The sequence below is a fragment of the Electrophorus electricus genome, chromosome 18, assembly GCF_013358815.1.
Source record: "Electrophorus electricus isolate fEleEle1 chromosome 18, fEleEle1.pri, whole genome shotgun sequence".
NCBI lineage: Eukaryota > Metazoa > Chordata > Actinopteri > Gymnotiformes > Gymnotidae > Electrophorus > Electrophorus electricus.
Genome location: NC_049552.1, coordinates 9,331,858 through 9,349,235, shown reverse-complemented (window position 1 = coordinate 9,349,235; position 17,378 = coordinate 9,331,858). Strand labels below are relative to the sequence as shown.

At 38.2% G+C, this 17,378-nt stretch overlaps 1 protein-coding gene across 8 annotated transcripts; it reads right to left on the bottom strand.

Moving 5' to 3' along the window:
• Positions 1-1,785: 1,785 nt before the first annotated feature.
• vgll4l (vestigial like 4 like) lies at positions 1,786-16,878 on the bottom strand. 8 transcript variants are annotated; one of them, XM_027030466.2, is made up of 5 exons: positions 16,643-16,878; positions 4,177-4,300; positions 3,814-4,051; positions 2,881-2,959; positions 1,786-2,707 (listed from the first exon to the last, which is right to left on the bottom strand). In XM_027030466.2, the coding sequence occupies exons 2-5, from the start codon at positions 4,260-4,262 to the stop codon at positions 2,382-2,384; spliced, it is 729 nt and encodes a 242-aa protein (XP_026886267.2). In that variant the 5' UTR covers positions 4,263-4,300; positions 16,643-16,878; the 3' UTR covers positions 1,786-2,381. The 8 variants fall into 8 exon arrangements, 3 of the variants coding, with proteins under 3 accessions (XP_026886267.2, XP_035392262.1, XP_026886266.2); XM_035536369.1 differs by lacking the exon at positions 16,643-16,878 and adding an exon at positions 8,115-8,193; XM_027030465.2 differs by lacking the exon at positions 16,643-16,878 and adding an exon at positions 6,028-6,164.
• Positions 16,879-17,378: the final 500 nt, after the last annotated feature.

The window sequence follows — 17,378 nt, the reverse complement described above, 5'->3', positions numbered from 1 at the left end:
AAGATAGTCTCAAGATTTCATCCTGTGGAAGTGAGTCATAGTAATTTACTAGAATCCAACAGGGAGTGTTTATTGGGGTTTCAAATTAAACACACACATATATATAAATACATTTATATATATATGTATGTATATATATATATATATATATATATATATATATATATATATATATATATATATATATATATACATACATATATATATAAATGTATTTATATATATGTATATATATATATATATATATATATATATATATATACACATATATATAAATACATTTATATATATATGTATGTATATATATATATATATATATATATATATATATATATATATATATATATATATATATATATATATGAATATAACTTTTTTTAAAGAATGGCTGAATACCATGCATAATCATGTGATACAATCTATGCTAAAATAAAACACATGTAAGTATAAGTGGTATATGTATAAGTGGTATATGTTTATGTTTTATTATAGGAATCTTAAGGAAGGCATGTGTCTGTTAAGATAATTTCTAGCTAATGACCTCTAGACCTGAAATAGTTAAAGTGATGACTCAGGAAAAAGGGATGTGTTTCAACAAATGTACACTTTGACATGTGAAGAAGGTGTGGCCTCTGCAAACTGGCTTGTCCTCCCATCAACAAGATTGTTTCAAACACCTATAAACTATGAAGTTTTTGATTATTTCTTAATAAGGCTTGTAAGTTAACTATTATATCACCACAAAGGTGATATTTTAACTTAGTGAAAGCCCCTGAATGCTCTCCTTCTGTCCATGTAATTACACATTAGAACAACATGATAGACTACAGTATGTATAGCCTGAGGGGCAAGGCTCGGTTGCAGCGAAGCTGACAAGCAAGATTTGTAGTGGGGCAAAGTGATGGTAATTTCAGTTTTTAGACACAAATAATAGCAAGATGATCCATCCAGCTCCACAGACCTTGCTTCTACATTGCATGTAATGATTAGTATCTTTTTTTACAAAAACAAACCACAAACTCAGTAAAAAAAATACTGAAGCAAAAAAATAAGTAAGATTAATTAAACCATTGCATATGCACTGGCAGGTTTACAATCAAATAATAGCAGTAGTAATAGTAACTATTTCTTTCAGTTCAACTTGCCAGTAAATTAATCACCGTGTAACTGGATTGGACAATGGTGATGTCATCTCTAATCTGTTTTTCATGTTCTTTAGAATTACCCAGAAGTGTCCACATTCCAGGAGGTCATCATGTTACAACACCACCTCCAGTGCTAAGCAATGAAGTGGGAGTTATTTTTTCACTAAGTAACAGGAAACCATCACAAGAACAATGCAAACTGAGCCTAGAACTAGAGTTTGTCGGTGAGGAGACTCCTTTGAACCTTTTCAGTTGTTCTACAATATTCATATGCCTACAGTTATTTGTTCAAACCAGTTTTTACTGTGCCTTCATATGATTGACAAGTTCTGCCTATGAAATTTACCTGCATTTTGTTTGTTTTTGTTGTGTTTGTGAACAATTTGATTGCCATTTCTCCTGTCCGAATAAGGTCATTCTACTGATAATCAAAGGTTGTTTTCTTTCTCTGTAATCTGTAATGTCTGCATGTTTCCATGTTTTAGTCTGTTACCACCCCTTTTTTTTATCTAAAAACACAGTGTTACTTTAAGCAGGATCTTAGGATTAAAGTTAACTCAGTTTTGTATGTAGTGGATGACAATGTGTTATGGAAAACATAAAACTTTATTTTCAATAAAATGCTAAACAAAATCCTGAATGAACAGACTGAAGTTTATTTACAAATATTTACAGTAGCTGATCCATAACTCATCTTGAAATCCAAACAGAAATTGAAATGAACAGATGTAAGACCTACTAATGCATTTGATGTTTTTTCTTTGCATGGTACCACTACTGGAGTACTGGACATAAACACATAAATACACATTTAGTATTAGAATACAGGCAAATACTGCCAAATGAAATGGTATTATTTATAATCAGTGCAATCAAGAACCATAAACATTCATCAGTGGCACATGATGTAAGGCATGGGAAAAAAACAAAAAAACAATAAAGCTTAACCGATTTGACCTGCTCTAACAGTACATAGCCATCATGAAATTATCACATCCTTGAAATTAGGACATAGTATGGTTAGCTCTTCCAAAGAAAATCCCCATGTAGAGACACCCAAACTGGTAGCGATTCAGCACCAAAATGTTCAATATTGCTTCACTATCCCATCACCCTGTCATTGAACACTCTGATTTTGGCATTTTTGTACAGCAGGCAGTGGTTATGCATAGCATGGTTCTTTGTATAAGCCTTGTGCACTGAAGTCCGTTCAATCAAAATGTTTCTCCAACAGTTTCATTTCTCTGACCACAGGCTGGGAGTGGTTGTGGTTGGGCTGACAGAATCTTTGCTGACCTGTATTGGATTCTGACCGTAGCAAGGTGAATGGACGAAGGTTGGACTGCTAGGTGGAGATGAAGAAGATGATGATGGTGATGAAGAAGAGTTGCAAGAAGAGGATGACGCTTTGAGCTGAAGCCACTTCTCTCCGAGGGCTTTGGCAAAGTGATCATCGACAGACACACTAATGGAGAGCTGCTTGGAGGAGCCCTTTTGGTAATTCACTCCAAGACTCCTCTGGAAATGCTCCTCAACATGGTCATAACTGCGCTGTGTCATAACTATGCAGAGGAAATCAACATAAAATCATGCTCAGAACAGACCCCAAAACAGATTTAATACCGTATTATTTGTAGTGCTTTGATTTTTAATGTTGTAAATAAGCTGCGAGTGAAGAGAAATGCTATGAAGGAAAAATGTAAATCACAGACTGCTAAGTTTTAATGTAACATACCACTGGAATGACTGCAACAGACTTCAGCTTTGTGGGCTGACTTTATTGATGAGACACAAGTGATTACTGAGGGACGAACCTGCAAGACACACAGTGATTAATGATTCATTAAATACTACAGTACAGAAAAGACCAATTCTTTAATAAATGTTTGAACTCTAGAAAATGAGTGCAACACTAAAACCAAAGTTAACAGACAGTCAAACCAAGCAGATTCAGGTCTCAAGAAAGCATATTCTAAAGGAAGAGGATATCAAAAACATAAACATAACTTAAACCCTATGAATTTAGATTTTTCAAAGCTCCAGACTGCTCCTTCAGTTCTGGTGCTATTAGCAGGTCAACAACAGAAGTGGTGTGTTGGGACTTGTTGACAGCATTCCTCCGCCCATTGCTCACATTTCTCCCTGAATCCGGCTGGATTGCATATCTAAGACAGGCAGAGGCCTGTTTGTGCCCTCAGAAAGACTCGTTCAGGAATATGGACAGCCTTCCTGCATTCTGCTGCTACTCACAGATAGTTGAGATAAGTAGACTTGAGTAGGCCCTGGAGAGATTCTGAGAACTGGGGAGCTATACTACGTGTGTTCAGCAGCCTTTGCTATAGGTTGGGCAGGGTTGATGGCACATGGCCCAAATTGTTCTTTTGGTTGTTGGACGAGTCCTTAAGTTATTTGTGTAGGAGTGTAAGAAATCAAAAAGGACAACATTTAGGTTCTTGGAATTCTCTGGAATGCTGTGAAGCTTTTCTTCTGTATCTTTTAAAATGCCACTTTTATTTATATATATTTATATATTTTTATTTATATATTTTATGGCAATGTTTTTGCTGGGTAAAAAATTGGATAGTCAAAGTCCACTTTAATGTCACAGTAACAACAAAAATTAAACACATTTGTGATGTTTAGCAAAGAACACTTTGGAAACAATTACCTGTATGTGCCTCACTGCAGTTGTTTTGCTTTTATCCTCTGTCTTCTCTGGCTCCATGCGGGGTTTCTTGATAAGGGCAAGAGGCTCATCCATAACTGGTGCTGAGTGGACTGGGCTAGGAATGAGGTGAGTGGGGCTGGCTGTGGGGCTCCAAGTAGAAGTAGGACTTTCTGGCACACTGAACCCTGATGGTCTCCTAGCAGTAATGGATAGGCTCTTACTCAGAGCCCTCTCTCTCCTGGAACACACAGACTGTTAATCTTCAGGAAACTATAACTTTTCTATCAGTGACAAAAATTGGTTGTAGCATTTGATAAACTAAAAAAATTACTATAACAAATAGCTGATGCTCTTTTGGTGTACCTCTCCTCCAGTGTTCGCCCTCGTTCTGAACTGTGCTTGCGCTTGAGTGAATGAGCAGGGATTACTCGGACTCTGTCACTGGTCATATGGCGGAATCTGTCCTCACTCCTCAGGTTAGGCTGACCTATGAGGCAACATCATAAATAGAAATTTAATGAGGAAAGTCACAAATATATTAATTGGTGTGTAGGTGAATTAACTGACACAGGTAGGCCTCACAGTCATATCACATGACCAGGCACTGTTTACAGGGCCAAACGGTGAAAAGGAGTGGCAAACACGTAAACAACCATCTTACTGTTAATCTCTACCATTTCATCACCACCTGTATGACTTAATTGTGGGAAAATGTTGCTGTGCCACCGTTAAATGTAAACTCCGTTAAGCAGCAGAACAAGATCAACTGGCTTTTAGTACTACTGTGGAACCCAGCTGATTCACCACTAACGGTAAATGTCATTCACATACAAAACACAAAAGCAATATTTGTCACATGAAAACACATTAAACTGCCTGGAAACAAACTGAAACATTATTAGCCATTACAGACATGTTTGTTTCTCCTGATGGCTAAGAACTTGACATTTGTGAAATCAGACCTATGCCATGTCATAAAGTGTAATGTTTAGATCATGTGTTTACTCAACATCATGACAATGACAGGAGGCAGGACAGACTAATCCAAACATAAATTAAGCAAAGATGGTCTAATGCGAACAGAAATAAATTTATGGTGTAATTAATATACATTAGTCCAATTCTGCTAGGTCTACAACACTGGCAACTTTTTCACACTTATCATACAAACATTGAAAAAGGTATCTTGGACAAATAGTTCACAATTAGTTTAGAAATCTCAATCATTATATAACAGAGATATGAAAGCTTTAAATTATCACTGTGGCGTATACAATTCTCTGAGGCATTTCAATTACAACAGAGCTGGTATAAAGCACACTAATGTCAACTAAGAGAAACCTTACATGAGATTGGCAATAATATTCCTAAAGGCCAATAAAGCTCCTCAACTTCTACAAAAAAAATAAAATAAATAAAAAATTAGTGAATGAATGTGGTTATTTTTTTACAGACCTTTGAGGGAATGTAATCATATCAAGCATTCAACACTCTAAAAACGCACAAGTGGTTTGGGTAATGAGCAGCATTGTTGGTGAATTGAATGTACCCCCTCTCCCTCACACATACAGACATACATACAAAGCATATCCCCTATGCAGTGGAGTGTGACAAGATGACACGGTCTGGCAAAAGACAGGGGACCGGGTGTAAACCACACCTTGCAACTTGAGTGGTTTTCTAGTGCCTGAGGGAGGGTTATTTTTCTTGATTGCTCAGACACAAAAGCAGACCCTCCTAAGGGCTTCTTCCATCACTTATAGTCATTACCCAATAAGTCACTACCCAATAATTAACAAGCCTCTTCCACCTGATACATCAGCTCCAGTGGTATAAAATGAAGAAACCTACAAAATGACTATAAGTGAAAAATAATCTCACTCTCCTCCACTTTTAAAGCTAGAACAGCATCAACATGGTTCTTTTTTGTGCAGTTTACATGACATCAATTAATGAATTGTGGGTTTAAGTAAAACATCTTAAAATAGCTTAAAATCTTATTTGTGTTTTATGAGGCAAGATATCTCATTTCAGTTACACCTACTGCTGGGCTCCTGTTACACACAAATGCACCAGGTATTGGTCTTATTTTTCACTGACAAATATGAAACACAAGTTGCTGGTAGAAGATCACCTGTAAGAAAGCTGCTAGTAGAAGACCTATTGAAGACTAAGTAACTAGTAGAAGACCACAGAGCACAGAGTGATAATTACCCTCAAGGATGTAAACTTTGAAGCCACTGCTCATCCGAGTGATGTAATGGAAATTAGTGACAGCCATGATTCCAGATCCTTACTTTCTAGTGGTTCAGGCCCCCTTGGCAGCTGCTTGCAAGTGAAATCTACCTGGGCTGTTTGCTAGGACAACTGAAATGTGAAGCTCTAACCTGCTTTGTATCAGGACTAAGGACCTGTGCTATGTGTTGTTCAACATCTCCCTCTGAGTACCCATTGGCTCTTTCAAGTCCAACCCCTTCTCCCTACCTCCCTGCTCTTTGTCTGCTTCTGTTTCTAAGACATTAACTTCCACAGGTTCCTTATGGGAGGAGCCGGTTGAGGGACTGTGAATTTTCTCTGTTCTCCCCTCCCCCTTTCCAGCATGGAGTCAACAGAAACATTTACCTAACTTGCTTTGGTAGAGTTATATTTACTATGTTCGGAGAATATATATTTGGCATATTCACTAAAGTGGAGAAAGATGCATGCAAATGCTGCTTTGAAATCTAAGTGTACAATTCCTGTATTTAACTGGATTTTTTAATCCACAAACAAGTCCTGCTCTGTCTTTGGTTCCATTCTAAGACTCAGCACCTGTCATCAGCCCCTCCTTCAGGGCTAATCTAAAATCTCGCTTGACTGCATTTTTTTTTGAGTGCTTAGCCTGCCTGAGCTGCAGTCATTCTACCAGCCTGCCCATACATGCAGCTCTGTGTAAGTTCCCCTAACAAGGTTTTTTTCTTTGTTTCCTTTGCTGAACAAAGGCTTAAAGCAAAGAAAAGATAGCTGTGCTTTATGTGTGTAATTCTGCCTAAGCATGCTAATGCATTTGGATCCATAACCACACTGTGTCTCTCTCACACGCACACACACACACACACACACTTAGGACACACAGTGTGAACTCATTAACCCCATTGGGGAAAATGTATAGAAATTATTTGAAAATATAGTAAACTCAAATAAGGTTTGAAGAAGATAATATTGGTGCCTGTCAATCACCATCTTTATATTCTTCAATACACTTCCTATCTGGTGCAGTTAATGCATTTTCTTTGTAACCTAATGAATGTTTTAAAGCCTTTTTCCTTATCATTACACTCTCCATTTCAATCAAATTAAATCAAAAGACAATTAAACTTGTCCCATACTGCAAATCTGCCTAAATTAATATCTTGCCCAGCTGCCATACATGTGGTTGTATGCCATCTATTGTAAATACATGTCAAACATACTGTCCATCATTAATGGTTTTACTGTTTACTATGTCAGAATGTTCAATGGGGATTTATACTTTATTGCAGTAATCTATATGCAATAACAATATCTATGGATAATCAAATTACTCATAGACATCCGAATAAGAAAGAGCTTTCAGAGATAGGTGAAGAGTGATTTAAGTTTTTTGTGTACCGTATGCATACTGTATTGTGCAGGGTTTTTTGGGGGGTGTGAGGTGGGGAGCAATATGTATATCTCTCTGATGTATCTCTCTCATAACCTCTCTCAGTTTAAATAGCATGATATATAACCTCAGTTTATTTGTAAACAGTGACCTCTTGAGTCTAAAGTCTGTTAACAATAGGTAAGCAAGATGCTGTAATTGATGTAATCAACAAAACATTTGATGGTTCTGTGATTATGCCCCAATATTCTAGAAATGTTATGAGTGCCGTATCCCTTTTAAAGCCTTTTTTTTTAAAACAATTTTTGACTTTTCAGATTCAATTAAAGCTCTTTAGACCACACTCTCCCTCATTACACAAATACACATCACCTGATTCCAAATCAAATCAATTTTTTAAATAGCACTTTTTACAACAGATTGTGTCACAAAGTAGCTTTACAAATGTCCAAGTCCCGGCCCCAGCCCCCAGTGAGCAAGCCATGGGTGATTGTGGTAAGGAAAAACTCCCTAAGGCATGAGGAAGAAACCTTGAGAGGAACCAAGACTCAAAGTAGGGGACCATCCACCTCTGGCTGGCAACGATCACAATAGTAACAATTTTAAGAGAAAAATAAATAATAAATAAAATAATTAATAATAAAAATATAAATGATAAAATGAAAAAAAATGCAATTACTGTCTAGTCCAGTTTTCTAGCGGTCCTAGTCTTGTCCTGATGGTGTGTACATGTCTGAAACCCATTCTGGGGTGGTGGGAGTAGCCAAGACAGCTGAGACAGGTTGAGACTCAGTAACAACCTGACATCAAGGGTAGGTGTACCTTGGCAGAAAGAACAACGATAAATACAACTATGAACATTCAAACTTGGAAAGGAAGGGAAAACAGAAACGGGTTACGTAAGATAAATAAAACCTCCAAAACGAAAACAGTTAACAGAACTAAAAAGGAAAGCCAGGCAATACTTGCGTACATGAACGGGGAAAGGAAACCTAAACGGAGCGGAGAGAATACGATAGACTAGGGAACAGCGGAGAACTAAACAGAGAGCGGGGAGCACAAACGGGTAGATGCTAAACACATATGAGCGAGGGAAAACGAGAGCTAACTAAACACCGAGGAGCTAGGACAAACGTGAACTTTGGCGGGGGGAACCCACAAAACAAAACAAAACAAAACAAAACAGTCTCTCTCTCACAACCTCGGTTAATGAAAGCAGACCTGCCAATCTATGCATTTTGCGTAGCAAGTATGCATTTTGCCATCAAAATATGCTGGTGGTCACTAAGCTATAGTTGTGCACTTGCAGTACAGGAGAGCACTGATTACTTCAAGATTGGACTACTGTGATGCCTTGCTATCTGGCTGTACCGTTAAGTGTCTAAACAAGCTTCAGCTAGTTCAAAATGCAGCATACAGAGTTCTTAGTAGAACTAGAAAATTTGATCACATCACTCCTATTATAGCTACTTTACTTTGGTTCCCAGTCAAATTTTTTATTGATTCTAAAATATTTCTAAAAACCTACAAAGCACTGAATGGTCTTGCCCCACAGTGCCTTAGTGCATTAATATCTTAGTGCATTGCGATCCACCATGTCAGCTTAGATCAAAAAGTGCCATTTATATGTTTTACTGAACAGCAAATAAACACAGGACTTGCTATTCTCTTCAATTAATTCTTGAGTCTGCATCTTTATTTTTCTATTTGAGTGTACTTACTAATACTACTGGAATTTTGGAAAAATTAAGGAACCACATTAATATATGTTCCTCTATCAATACATATGTAACACTGCAACAAAAGACAAATATAGAATCCAACTTACAATATAATTACTTTCTTACTACTACGCACTGGAGCCTAGTGCGTTGCTAAGGGTGTGATGTCACTCAAGTGGCTGAGGTATTGTTATTATTTCTCTAGCTAGTTAGCTGTCATGTATAATCACAATAAGAAACAATGAAATTGTCCTTTTCAGTACTAAATGTTGCCTCTACAACAACTTAGCCTGCCATCTACCAGTCAAGAGCTGAGTCACCCTCAGTGTCTAATGTTGCATTGTGTATGGCTAGTACTCAGTATGATTTTTGTTCCAAAAGTAAAACAAGTTTTCAAATGTACTGCTCTGTTTGCTACTAAATTTTACTTTGTGTTACTGAACTAAACTACCAGAACTGGCACTACCTGGATCAGCTAGGCAAGGTAGTGTACCTGATATCTATCTCCTTAGCTAGGTATTTAGGCTATAAAATGTGATACATCTAACTATAAAGGCACTTGAAGTGTACATACATTAATATTTAGTAATACATCATTAGTCAAATGATCTCACACACTGTAGTAGGATGTCAGGGTTACAGTTCAGACTGTATTAAGCCCTTTCTGACAACTGAACACTTCAGAGGGCGTGTGACTAAAACCAATACCTTAAAAGGTTTTAGTCCATTTTTGCAACTCAGAGTATGTACCTCTTCTTTCTCTGACCAGGTTATAGTGGCTTGTGCTGGATAAATGTCAGCAGCTCTGCATCCTTGAGTCTTTGCTTCATCTCACATCTGAAAAGATCATCACCAAGCATCAACAAAACTTGTTCTTTTAGCACACTCTTTTCCTCTGGGACTTTGTTGAATCTTAGTCAGCTTCTCCTGTAAGTTGTATGCATAGGAACAAACAGTATTTCCTGGCATCTGTTTTCTGTCACAAAACTCTCAGTCTGATGCTGATGGGAACTTTGTAACTATAGGTTTGACCCAAGGCACTGAATATCTCAGTCACTGACTGTTCTTGTCCTTTCAACATGAACTTCACTGTAACTTGTCTTCTATTGTAGGTGATGTTTGGCAAACATATTTCACTTCTTTTCTGGGACTTTTATTGCTTGGAATAAGGCTATGCTTCATTGCAGGCCTGACCAGTCATCAAAACTGGCAAACTGTTTGCTTAGCTCTTCTAACTTAGATTGACATTAGCCTCCAGACCTGGGACATGAAACCAGCTTAAACTAAGTTGTGTTCTGTCCATGTTCATGATGTCAAACTTTGTGGGTGGTGTTTTTATCTCCACCTCCCAGAGGATTTGTATAAATTCTTCACCTAGGAAGACAGAGCAAGTGACAAGTTGTAAGTCTCCATCCTTGATACGAACAAAGTCACTGTACTCACCAATTTAAATATGTTTCAATTGTTTGTTTATGTTTCCTGTGTTCCAGGCTCTACACCTCCTACTTGGATTTCCCTCCCATTACTATTTGTGGTGTGCCTGCCCAGATAAGATGAGGGGGCTTTTCCCTCTTGCTTTGCTGTTCTTTTGCTTTGACTGTGTGACTGAGAGTTTGCGTCTCTATGATTATTGTCGAGTGTGTTCGTATGCAGTCTTGCTGTGTGATTGTTTGTGTCACTTAGTTTCTATTTGTTATTGTGTTTATATTACAACTCTGTTATTTCGACCTTGGCTTTGTTATACCATTTACAATGATTGCTTTCCCCAATCACTGGACCTGGTTGCCATTGTAAATATCATTGTAGTGTATAACATTTATATAATTGTAATCGTAGGTGGGAAGTAGGGAATTGATGCCTTTTATTTTGCTCCCTGAATTTTGTCTACTGTTTATAGGTTTAGGGAATCAGGGTAGATTTTTGTGTTTTATTTGCCATTTTTGGTTATGGGAATGTAAATTAGCTGTCACAATTGGCCACCCTCCTAGCATTAATGTTTCCATGGTTTCCCTGTCTGTTTGTTTGGTTTACTTCCATGTTGTTATTCCATTCATTAGTTTCATTTTCTCCGCCCCTTATGATTTGCACCTGTGTCTTGTTTAGTGTTCATTAGATCATGTATTCAAGACCTGTGTTAGGTTAGTGCTGGTGATGTTCATTATAAGACCGTATTGAAACTTGTATGCAATTCCTAATCTGTGTTGGGTATAGCCGCTGCGTGTTAATCCATCTTTTTTCTCGTTTACAAGATTCTTGGTTTCGCTGTTATCTCTAGTTATTTGTTCTTATCGTTGCTTGTTTTTGTTGTAGCCTGCTTCCATTTTTTCAGTGTTTTGTTTCGTTTAGTTTAATCTTGTATTCAGATTGTTTTGGTAATTTGACCCTGAACCGTTACGACGACGCTGACTCTGGATTTGCCCATAATAAATCTTGCTCTTCTCCACACATGCGTCCGCCTTACCACTCACCATTACATTAGCAACTTCTTGGTTATAGTTGCAGTTTTGTTTATAATTTTTCCTTCTCAACTCCTGCATCTTATAATGAATAAATAACTCCATTACCCATTATCCCCCGTCTTGCTGTTTTTACGATCCAATACCTAGACCACGTTAACAGTTAACATTAATCCCACACTCCCTAGATCTAGCAAGACAGAGAAGAAGCCCCAAATCCGAGGTAAACATGTCACAAGTGATATATTAGGTTTAAAATTGAAACAAATCTATTTATTATTACTAGAAATTATAAATCAGGCTAAAGAGACAATTGTTCAATCACATCCAAAATAAGTTGCAAAAATGTTTTTCATGACAGGGTTCTCAGTTGAAGGGAAATATTCAATTAACTCTTTAGCTGATACAGCAAAACACATACAAAACAATAAGGTTCTATATAGTGTGATGTTTTGAAAACTCCTAAATATGAGGTAAAACTATTAAATATATGAACCTGTAGGCTTTGTAACTATAATTGTTACAATTGTATAATTGTTAAGATCATACTGTTAATGCAAGGAAATTTTATGCTGTTGATTCTCTCTGCATTGTGTGACTTCCCCCCCAATTTTCTCTGCTTGGGTGTACGCAGAGAGTAAATGCAAATACATGGCTTTGTCATGGTAGTAATCTCACAAGAAAAAGAGAATCCAATTGCATGAGGTCTTTATTGGTTTGCAGAACTGGCTGCTTGAATGTTGACCATGTAAGGACTATCAGTGAGTTGTCCAGAACGAAGTCAATGCAGTCCAGGGTTTATACAGCTGAACAGTCTGGGAAGCTCTGGGAAGAGTTAGGCTGAAAGCTTGGTCTAGGAGGAAAACAGACTTCAGTAACCACAAAGATCAACAAACAGGGGAAATCGCTCAGTATACTTTATAAGAACAACAAATACTTTGTGTTGAGGAAGTGGAAGCTTGGGAAGGTGAACCTGATAGGAAGGGAGTTGATGATCAGATGTGGCATGTTAAAAATCAGGTGAGCTTGACTGGACCAGATGAGATGCATACCCAGCAGGTCTAAGTGGGACTGTTTTGAGAGGTGCTTGCAGATAGCTTAACAGACTTTGTGCATCTATCAATGCATCTGATTTATTCACCCAGATATGTTTTATACTGCTTTAGTAAGTTAAAAGTTTTTTTATTGGTTCTTATGTCTTGAAACCATTTACCTAAAAAATTATGCATTAAAAATCTGAACAGAACACTAAATACAAGGCTTGCAATCTGGCTACATTGTCAAGGGATATTTCATGTACGTGTGCCTTAGTATCTTTTTCTATACATAACATTTTTAATTTGCAGTGGAAGTTGAGTTACAATTTGCACTTGTTAATTGAGCATGTAATATGATTTGATGCACTGGAATCACTTTTATAGTAATTTGTGGTTTTGTATGCACTTTTTTGAGAAATACTATTCATATTGTATTCCAAAGATATTCCAAAGAGCCCAGGTCCTTTTTTTAGAATGGTCTGGCTCCACACTAACTGTGCTGGGTCATGCCTGCATAATGTGACCCCTCTTACCACATCCTTTATAGTGCTGATGTACTCCACTGCTGAATAAGAACTTTTGCACCTAAGGCACACCAGATCCATATTTGTGATCAGACATCATGTGATAGAAATGGTAGTTTATCATAGGTAACTTCCCTCCTCCAGTCCCTGCAAGTCTTCCACATTTCTGTTAGCTGACTCCATAACTCCGTCTGTTTCAATATTTTCTCAAGTCAAATGCAGTTCAGCCAGCAATATTTTCAAACTATGATCATTATTAACCCCACAGAGTATCCTAAAGCAATTTTACAATGACTATTCATCTAAAAAAATAAATAATAAAAACAATTGCACTATACATACAAATACTATACATAAATACATCCAACCAATTTGCTAGATGGCTGAAGAAAGAGGCAAAATCCAGACAGAGAGGGGCTTTGATCTAGCTTTCCCAGTACATTTGTTTTATTCATCCAGAGCATTCTGTAACATCTGTGGTTAGTACTAGCACTCAAGTATCCTGAGTACGCCCTCAAATACACAATGCAGAGCAGTGGAGACCGGCTCCTCTATAGGCACTTTCCTAGGCTCCAATATGTATGTGTTGTGTTTCTCTCTGAATGCTCTAGCTCCTGACCATTTATGCCTGCTGCTCCACCGAGTTCGGTTTATGGGCCAGTCCGGGTGTGCCGTCACACAGATTATGGGACACAGAAGTGCCTACTATTGTGAAGTATGGCAGCCTGGTGCTCACTGGCTATCGAGTTGTACATTTCTGAATTCTGCCTTTGTTTGTTTTGCTGGACTTTGAGACTGGTTTGCCTTAATTGTACCTTTGTCATTATGGCTCAGCCTTGTAACAATGCTCTCACTCCCTCACACGGCCAGCTATGTTAAAACATCACTTTTTTAAGAAACTGCACTCACGTCTATTGAGCATGAGGCCACTCTCCCAATCTGTTCAGCACTTCATCTACTTTGTTGGTTTTTGGCTTCAGTTTTTCCCCCAGTATGTCCATGGTTCCCCGAAATAAGGTGGGGCTAAAAGACACACCAACTGCTAAATGACAGTAGGTGTACAGGCTCATGTGTTCACTGTTACATAATTTCAGCATCCTTATCCTCCGACACAATTTGTTGGTATGCCTGGCTCATATTCTACTTTTTGCTCCGGCTAGATCAGATAGCAGATCCTCAATCTTTGGGATTGGGAACTGTTTGAGGTTGGAGGCATTCTTAATGATTTATAATTCCTGCAGATACAGCTCCCACATGTGTGACAATAGGTTGTTTTGGAGCTGCCCACTCTCAGAACTTAATTGTTTCTATGATTTTGTCTCTGAGGAGATACTGGAGCTCTGTTTCCACCATGGCATAAGACATTGGCCATGGTTTGAAAATTTGGGAAGAGCAAAGCAAAAGTTTATTTATAATAGTACTTTTTACAACAGCTGTTGGTCACAAAGCAGATTTACATACGTCCAGGTCCTAGCCCCAATAGAGCAAGCCAGAGGCAACAGTGGTGTGTAAAAACTCCCTGATGCAGAGAGTAACAACATCAAGAGGAACCAACTCCACAAAATGGTAACATGCCTCTCTGGTTGAGACAACAATGACATTAACAGTAGATAACAAATGTGAAAAGGAATAGTGATGTGAATGATATAAATGTAACCCCTCCCTAAAGGGACCCTCATCAAATAGGGGGAACGTATCATTTCGTGTTAGATCAATGTAAGTTAGCGCGGAGCCTCCAAAAATGTGTCTACTTTAATTATGTTGATAGTAATAAAACCTTTTAAACCCCTCGTGCTTAGTGACCAGAATGACTCACGGGTTAGTAAATACCCCAAACGACACTTAATATAAAAAATGCACATATATTTCTGCACAAAGGAAAGCAATGGCGAAATAACAGAAGCAAGTCACACACAACTAAAACCGATTCAACGTATGACTGAGCAATGCAGTTACATATTAACGTCACAAGTGGCGGGGGAAAACAACAAAAAGAAGCAACATGCAAAACAATACACCAATACTAATATTTATCTTACCCTCCGAGGCTTCGGTTTTAAATTAGTCAACTGAATAAACACGGAAAATTAGCAAATGAAACGCTCAATAATAAATAGTCACTACAGCAAATGCAACCGTGAACCAGAATTGGGCCATGTCCAGTTTAGCACGTGGATGTTCACAAGCGTTTGTATTATAACTCGTTAGGGCCCAAAACGTTGGTACATTTGAAGAATGCCGAACGAAGTATTTGAGAAAGACGGAGCTGCTTGGTCCGGTACTCACGAGTCCCTGACACCTATAGATATGAGCCATAGCGTCCGCAACGTGCAGCTATTTGCGTCTTTTCTCAGCTTCTCACACGACATAAATGCGATGATTTTTGTTAAGACTCTGGTCCTCCTTGTACATCCACACAAGCAGCAGGGTGGAGAATTCAGTTTTCTTCGCTGAGAAGTAGCCAGTTCAGTGGTATAGCCTGGAGCTGTAGTTAGCTCTTCAACCGAATACGGCTAACTCGTCACAGAACCGAAACAAAGGCACAGCAGAGAATATACTTTCACGCTAACAAACACCGTTAGACTTTAAAGCCAAGGGGAGTAGTTAGTTTTGGCCTATATACAGCGTATATTGAGTCTCCGACAACCGCAACTTCTGGGGTACATTGCATCTCTCTCATTCTCTCATTCCAGCCCAAAAACCTTCCCAAACGTCCCAGTCTAGTCCCTCCTCCTAATCACGGATAGGTCAGCGACAATGTCGCTCAAGCCTAGCAGCCATCTGATTGCTCGCCTTGGTGAGAGACCGGCCGAGCCAGCAAGAAAACTGGCGCGAAACTCGAAGAGTTCTGGGAAGTAGAGTATTTACCCAGTATAATAATAATAACAATAATTATAACAATAATTATAACAATAATTATAACAACAACAATAATAATAAACAACAACTAAAAATAATACACAAACAATACGGGGTTCCTTTCCCTTTTTAGGGTCCCTACATAAATAAAAATAAATAATTGATAATGCTGTGGCCTGTGAATATTTGAGGCCCTAGTGGGTCACTCCTTTTACATATGAGTAAAAGGAACCCAGGCACGTCAATTGAAACCATGTATTTATTTTTTAACGTCCAGCTGTACTCATACACTTGTATGTATTTAGTACACAGAAGCTAGGGTACACAATACGACATTGGCTGTTTGGAAATAAAAAGCAAAACAAACAAAAAAAAGTTACAATGATCGTTGGCCTTTTGTGCCTGTACTTTGTCCACAGGTGCTAAACTGCAAAACACATAGGCTGAACACTGGAACTTATCTGTGCCCACTCACTGTAGCTACACAAACAAACAAAACAAAAAAGGAACATCTTCACTTTTCACTGACCATATACAATTATTCCCATTTCCCTTATTACAAAATCGTCAAAAACTGGATAAAAATAAAACCACAAAATGGCTGCCTTACCGTTGCTCCTAAACGGATAAAAAGGTTAATGGAAGGCTAACCTGCTACACTGATGTAAAACTCCCCATGCGCCAATACGCACCTTCAGGCGCGCGCACACACAAAGTCATTCAAGAACCATTTTGTTACACGGCTAAAACAACTCTTAAATCTTTAACGTGTTGATAAAGGCATAATCCAAGATTTCTTCACCTTTTTCTCACCACTTACAAAATGGCAGCTAGAGTAAAATTTTCCTTGTTCGTTTTTTAGTATACATGTTAATCCCGCTTGTTATCGCGATGCCACCACCTGCTGGACATTTTTGTAGCACCATCTTTGTGTAGGTACAACTGATAAATACCCGGTTACAATAACCACATGGAGACAGAATAGAAGGGACAGGCAAATTGGGGGAATTATATTGACACTGATGTCTCTAAATTTGAAGTGAGGACGTGAGATGGCAATGGCGTGGTTAATTTTGTCTATCCAGGGTCAAGTCTGGTGGAGGGCCAACTCAGGGAAGGTTAAGGGTTTCCTTCATCAGGCATGCAGAAGCAAATGACCTCATGGTGGTGGAGAATGGTCCAGGGACAGCTGGGCTGAGAGGCTAAATCTCAGTTGGATTCCACTTATAGGGACTGGAATACTCAGAGAGAAGAGAAAGATAGGCAGTAACAGGATGGAAGTATAGTAGTATATATGCAAACAAAAGCATATATAAGCATAGTACATATCACTGGATGTTAGCTAG